This window comes from Ipomoea triloba, chromosome 5 (genome assembly GCF_003576645.1).
Source record: "Ipomoea triloba cultivar NCNSP0323 chromosome 5, ASM357664v1".
NCBI lineage: Eukaryota > Viridiplantae > Streptophyta > Magnoliopsida > Solanales > Convolvulaceae > Ipomoea > Ipomoea triloba.
This window is the reverse complement of record NC_044920.1, coordinates 11,836,386-11,842,935: the sequence shown is the minus strand read 5'-3', so window position 1 is coordinate 11,842,935 and position 6,550 is coordinate 11,836,386. Positions and strand designations below refer to the sequence as shown.

Below are 6,550 nucleotides of genomic sequence, written 5' to 3'. Positions count from 1 at the left end.
ACCTATGAATATAGAGTTTTGAATGTGTGAATGCATAACAGTGGTAATATAGTTACTAAACATATAATCCTGTAATGTGTGAATGTTGAGTTTACAAATTGTGAATGTAGAGTATAGTGTATGTGAATGTAGACCCAAGTACACCTTGCAAGGTGGACCTGGGTCCACGGCATAACAACCCGAGAGGAGCCTGCTAACATCATTTTTATAACTATCAAAGTCTAGAGCCCAAATATATTTTATATTCCAAAGCCTAATAATATTTCTTGAGTCCAAATTCCTAATCCATAATTTTCTAGCCAAAAATTTAATAATTTCAATTTTTGCCCATCAAATAACTCTAGCTATAAAAGGACACACTCCTTCTTTCACACATTTCCATCGTGTCTCTCTCTCACCATTATTCTCCAAGAAGCAAGATAAATAAACCCTAGTCCTCTCCTTCTTTCTCAAGAACATGGTAAACTTCCTTTCCTCTTCTCCATTTCTTTGCTTTGTTAGCTCATTAGGATAGATTGTGATTTTATTTTGTGTGGGTTTGTTGTGATTTGAGAGAAGGGTTTGGTGCTATGGTGGTGTTTTGGCTTGAGAAAAGAAAAGGAAGGTGTAGAATACAAGATTAAGGGATGGATTTTTGAAGCTTTAGCTATGGAGGTAAGGATTCATGGATGCCCAAATCTATTTTGTCCTAAATTGTTGATTTCATTTGTTGTGATGTTTTGAATTGATTTACTACCTTCAAATCCTTAGAAATGATGTTAATGTGTTCTATTTTTGAAATAAAATCAGTTATAAGCATAAACATGAGTTATATGGTGTTGGGTTGAGCTTTGGATGTCTAAAAATGGTGTTGGAATGGTGTTTTTGTTGTTTTGGCGGAGCAGATTTTTGGGAACTGGACTGACCAACCTAAATTAATTATAGTGTGTTGAGATGGTGCAGTGGTTAATTGGTGTTGCTATGCAGGTAGAAGGTCGCTGGTTCGACGTCCCCTGTTAGAAACTTTGTTTGATTTTTGTATATTTACATACACACTTATAAAATGATTTATTTTGTTTAAAGTGAGATTTGAACCCTTGACCTCATGAATAATTAATTAATAAAGTCCTTTCCAATTATGCTAATCAAAATTCTTACAAATGGTTTAATTTATCTAAGTATTATATGATTTTAAAAGGGTTATGTTTTGAGAAAACTCTTATTTTGAAAAGTATTCATACTTGATAAGTCTCCTAGTTTGATAAACCTAGCATACATATTTGATATGTCCAAGTATATTATTTTGGGAGGATTATATAAATATACTGATATAAGGAATCTTTTAACATTGATAAGAGTTTATGGTTTAAAAATCTACACATTTAATCTATGTATACATATAATGTATATAAATGATTTACAAATTAATAAGTATTACGTTGAATTATTATTACCATTATTATTATATATGCCTGAGATGGACCATTATTATTATTAAGCCTGAGATGGGCCATTACTATTATATATGCCTGAGATGGGCCATTACTATTATTAAGCCTGAGATGGGCCATTACTATTATTAAGCCTGAGATGAGCCATTACTATTATTATGCCTGAGATGGGTCATTATTATTATTAAGTCCGAGATGGGCCATTATTATTATTAAGATTGAGATGGACCATTATTATTATTATGCCTGAGATGGGCCATATTATTTCCAAACTAAAATGTACATATTTTACTGGGCAAAATGAACCTTACTTAGCATTTTATGCTAATTTTGTTTGTTTGTGTTTTCCAAACCTTAATGTTTTCAGGATTTGATGGAAGTGACTCGTTTGAGAGCGCGATGTAGAGCTAGTTGCCATTGGAGTTGTCTCTTGGTTTAAACGGATTAGTTTAGAATCCAAATTGTTGTATTATAGTTGAATTTTAATCTAGATAGAAAATTGTTGTAATATAGATTGTAGTTAGAAAGCTTGTAGCCTGTGCGTTTGGGTTTAATGAGTTGGCCCGAGCGTGGCATAACACCCCTGTGGTTATAGTTTGGTTTTGATTCCGCATTTATTTTCAATATGGTTAGTAAGAAAGATAGTTTGTTTTGAAGTATATAAGCTTTTAAAATTTGGGGGTGTTACAGTTTATCATAATTTGTTGGGCGGCCCAACTGCAACACTGGGCCCGCCCAATTTTAGGTCTGGGCATTTTGGAGTCCAAATTCCCAATAAAAATCGATGTGTGTTATGAAACTAAAAGAATAAATATGATCTCCAAGGTGAGAATCGAACTCACAAACCTCAATATAAAACTTAAGGGTATGTTTGGTTCGCACATGAGAATCGGAATCGGTATAAATATCAAATACTTGGTAAGGGTAATGGGTTTTGGTGAAGTTATTTTACATGTTTGGTAGTATGATGGAAAGAGAGTGATTATTAATATTTAGGGTGTGTTTGGTTGGGGGGTTTTGGTATAGGGAATGGATATGAAAGTGATTGCTAGTGTTTTGTTGATAGGTTTTGAGAATGCTACTATGGGTTTGGAATACCCCATTAATGGGAAAACCCATAACCTTATTAAATAAGGGTTTCATTTCACTTCTTCATTTCTTCCTCAACTATTCATATTCATTCTCATTCCACCCAACTACCAAACATGCTAAATACTTTCACCAAAACACATTACCCTTACCAAGTTTTTGATACCCATTCCGTGAAGTTAAGGAGAACTAATCGATTCCCAAGAAGAAAATGAAAGAAATTAAATTAATATAAATATAGATAAAAACTAATAGACCAATAGGAATACACTTCTAATTAATGTGAATGATTACAACTAAATAAATTCAACCAATTAAAAAGAAGAATTCAAAATTTTGTTAATGATTACAATCTAAAACAAAAGGCTTTACCTCTGCCAACATGTTTCATAATACCAATCACTTTGGAAACCAAAATCTCTTAATCCATTTTACAGGATGTAACTTCATCCAAAAAAATAAAATAAATAAAATAAAATAAAAGCCAAATTGCTTAGGCGGGAGAATGGAGCCATTTTAGAGGCCAAATCCCCTCTCTTTATTATAATAAGGGATAAGAGATTATTATTATTATTATTATTATTATTATTATTATTATTATTATTATTATTATTATTATTCACAACAATAGGATCGTGTGTGTGTGTGTGTGTGTGTATATATATATATATATATATATATATATATAAAAGCAAGAACTTATTGGTAAATAAAAAAATTGGTTTCTCGCCCACTAAAAACGAAGTCGTTTTGACCAATCTTTGAGAAATTCGATTGCATTAAAATGAGATGGTCTTTTGAGGGCGGGTATTTGTTACATTTCATTAATATCAAACTTAATGATTAAACCTTTTGAGTTTCCAACTAACGACTGCAATACTTATTTGTAATCGGCGTGACTCCTCGATTACAATACTATTTGAATCGATTTAAACATATTTCTACCAATATAAATACATGTTACAGCTTCAGACTTTCATTTACACATTTGCATATCGAATACAAAGAACTTCAGAATTACATTCTCAAGTCGTAGGCCATGGCTCCCATGCACATTGTTGTTCGAGAGATTAAGAAGAACAAAACCTCTGCTGCCATGAAGTTGAGAGTTGTGCGTACCTACGATGTTCTGCAAAGCAGAGGCAATGAAGAGATCAAATCAAGAGAGTGTGTTTTCCATGACCATGAGGTAATATTAGTATTTTTAAACTTGATTGTAAAATAATAAAATTATTGCTTCATTCATAATACAATATACAGCAGGAGAAATAAATTACCTCTTATTTATAGGGGTCATATATTCATTGCATATTCCTGGCAAGAATGTTTCAATTCAGAATAAATTTATTGAAGGCAATGTGTATTGTATAAAAAACTTCATGGCCGTTCAACATTACTATAGCTATAAGACATGCAGTGGTCCTCACATGTTGAAGTTATTCAATGAGACATTGGTAAAAGACTACAAAGGATTGGATTTCCCTACACATATGTATCGTTTACCGTCATTTACTTCTTTGAACACAGTGGACCCTACTGTGTTAGTTGGTATGTTCCATTTATTTCTTTATTTTCTTACACAGTTTAAGACTACTAATGACTAACAATGGCATGCTCACTGTTTTTGGATTTTTTGTAGATGTGATTGGTCGGGTTGTGGAAATACACTCCCCTTTGGATAAGTTGATATCTGGTAGACCTTCTAGGCTCATAGATTTCCTCATTGAGGGATTAAAGTAAGCCCTAAAAACAGTTGCTTATATACATAGATATACTGCCCTTTTGTTTCTAACCTTCTACTTATTTTTTTGTAGCGGCAATCAACTTAAATGCACTGTTTGGGATCAGCATGTTGAGAAACTAATGCCCTTTTTCAGAAAGGATTTTGTAGAGCCAATCATTGTGCTAATTCAGATGGGAAGGGTGAAGATTTCATAAAACTGTAAGTGAACTAATCCTTAAACTTTTGTATAGCCAGTCATTGTGCTAACAAATGCATACCTTAAATCCCCTGTATCTGTTGCTGTTAAAGTTGCTGAAACTGTTTGCTTACAAGTTATGGTCATTATGTGCATGACACTCATATTGTTACTCACACTTTGTCTGTAACTGCAATGCAAAATAAGATTGAGTTTTATCTATGATCACACTAGTAGAATTACATTTGTTATAATATAAGATAGGTTAAGATATCCTTACCTCATAATATATATCAATTGCTGAAGTACAGCACATTAGTTGAAAATTTTTTTTGCTTAATACTGTATAGCACCATTCTAAGATCCAATTTCCTGCAATGAAAGTTAACATATTATGATGTAGCTGCTAAAGTGAAAATAACAAGTTCTTATGATGCTACCCAACTACTGTTTAATGGAGACAGTACTGAGTTTTTGGAGTTTAGAGAAATGTTTGTTTCCATACTCAATTATTTTAATTATTGTTTAACATTTTGGATTACAGTACACACATTACTGATCTATATTTTTCCTTTTAGCCTAAGTCTGCAGCAAACACCTTTAAAGAGCATTACATCCAATTCAACTTATAGTTATGGTAATTCAAGTAGTGGGGATTTAAGTAGTTCAAAAATGCATATCATTACCATATCTGACATCTTTGAGAAAAGAGAGGTACATAAAAGTTCTTACTTGACATAAATTTAATTCTATCTTATTATCAAACTTCTTAACTTTTTTTCCTTTTACACAGATTGGGGATTTCTGGGTACCTGCACAGATTATCGGTATAGAGTCCGATGTTAATGATTGGTTTTATGAGTCCTGCAAAGCACAAGGATGTAATAAGAAGGTGGAACTAAAGAAAGGAATGTTTGAGTGTAGTAAGTGTAAAAGCATATATCATGAATGCATTTACAGGTATAAAATCAAAGTTTGAGTTGTTGATGTTAAGGGTACAGCACCCTTTCTACTATGGGATCGTGAAGCACTTGATTTGTTGAGTGTAAAAGCTGATGAAGTGATAGCAATGCAGCCAAAGGTTAGTTTAATTTGAATAAATCAATGAGTAATATCTTTTCTACAACTCTTTTTTAAACTACAGTATTGTGATTTCTTTTCAAATCTTAGGTAATGACCAAGATCCCTAAAGAGCTTAAGACTATGGTGGGCAAAGGGCTTTTCTTTAAAATTGATATACTAAAAGACCAATTGGACAACCTAAGTAATGCTATTCCTATAATGCAAAAGTGAAAAACTTCCCTGAGTTGTTCAATACTTACTACCCTGGTCTCCTTGATGATGATGATGATTGTTTATCCTCTAAGATACAACTTACTGACAATGTCTCAAATTCAGATGAGGTCAGTAACCTATATTATACTCACTATGTCTACAAGTATTCCTTTTTGAGGTTCTTCTATAAAACTAATGTATTGTTATCTATTCAAGGTTTTTTTCCAGAGGAAGAGGCAAAGAGTCTAAATGTGAATGCTGTGAAGGAAGCATCAGTTCCTGTAACTGAGAATGAGGCTGTTAAGAGAAGTTTACTTGATCAATTTTCCAGCACTCAAACTTCAAGGAAGAAAAAACATGTGGTGGTCAAGGAGGAGAAGGAACTTGAGGATAAGGAAACCTGAATGGCTGTTTGTTCTGTGATTTTGATTCTAAATGTGACAATGGTTACTATTGGTCCTCTTCAGACAATGTTTGGTTACTTTTGGTCATACTCATATGATGTTTGGATTGTTTTTTGGAACTATGTGTTCACAGGGATTTATGTCTTTGTGTTTAATTCTAACATTGTGATGACAATAGAAAGACTTTACTACTAAGTTATTTGGTTTCTAAATTGTGATCACTTTCCAGCACTAAAGTGTTCACACAATTATCTTTACTACTAAGTTATTTGTTATTGTAAAATCAATAGTTTTACAGGTAGTTTATATGTGCATGATGTGAAACAGGAAAAGATGTAGCAGTGCAGGACTCAATGTTTTAGTGTTGGAAAGAACACTTAGCAGCTGGAAAGAACACTTAGCAGAAGGCAATTAATGAAGTGTAGCAGAAGGA

The 6,550-nt window shown here is 32.7% G+C and overlaps 1 protein-coding gene and 1 long non-coding RNA gene across 2 annotated transcripts; both read left to right on the top strand.

The window, feature by feature from the left end:
* Positions 1-522: 522 nt before the first annotated feature.
* Positions 523-2,010, top strand: LOC116019222. Its single transcript, XR_004098675.1, has 2 exons — positions 523-654; positions 1,798-2,010. It is a non-coding gene; the product is annotated as an uncharacterized LOC116019222 (long non-coding RNA).
* A 1,548-nt stretch (positions 2,011-3,558) lies between these two features.
* Positions 3,559-6,117, top strand: LOC116020232. Its single transcript, XM_031260717.1, has 11 exons — positions 3,559-3,708; positions 3,857-4,067; positions 4,159-4,255; positions 4,334-4,442; positions 4,494-4,562; positions 4,823-4,929; positions 5,017-5,152; positions 5,232-5,330; positions 5,433-5,519; positions 5,609-5,702; positions 5,930-6,117. The coding sequence occupies exons 1-11, from the start codon at positions 3,559-3,561 to the stop codon at positions 6,115-6,117; spliced, it is 1,347 nt and encodes a 448-aa protein (XP_031116577.1).
* Positions 6,118-6,550: the final 433 nt, after the last annotated feature.

What these genes read in the sequence shown, in the direction of transcription:
- LOC116020232 (XM_031260717.1), top strand. Translation starts at nt 3,559, where the DNA reads ATGGCTCCCATGCACATTGTTGTTCGAGAGATTAAGAAGAACAAAACC. An exon ending in GTGTTTTCCATGACCATGAG is followed by an intron (nt 3,709 to 3,856) that starts GTAATATTAGTA and finishes GTTTCAATTCAG; the next exon opens with AATAAATTTATTGAAGGCAA. An exon ending in TGATAGCAATGCAGCCAAAG is followed by an intron (nt 5,520 to 5,608) that starts GTTAGTTTAATT and finishes TTCAAATCTTAG; the next exon opens with GTAATGACCAAGATCCCTAA.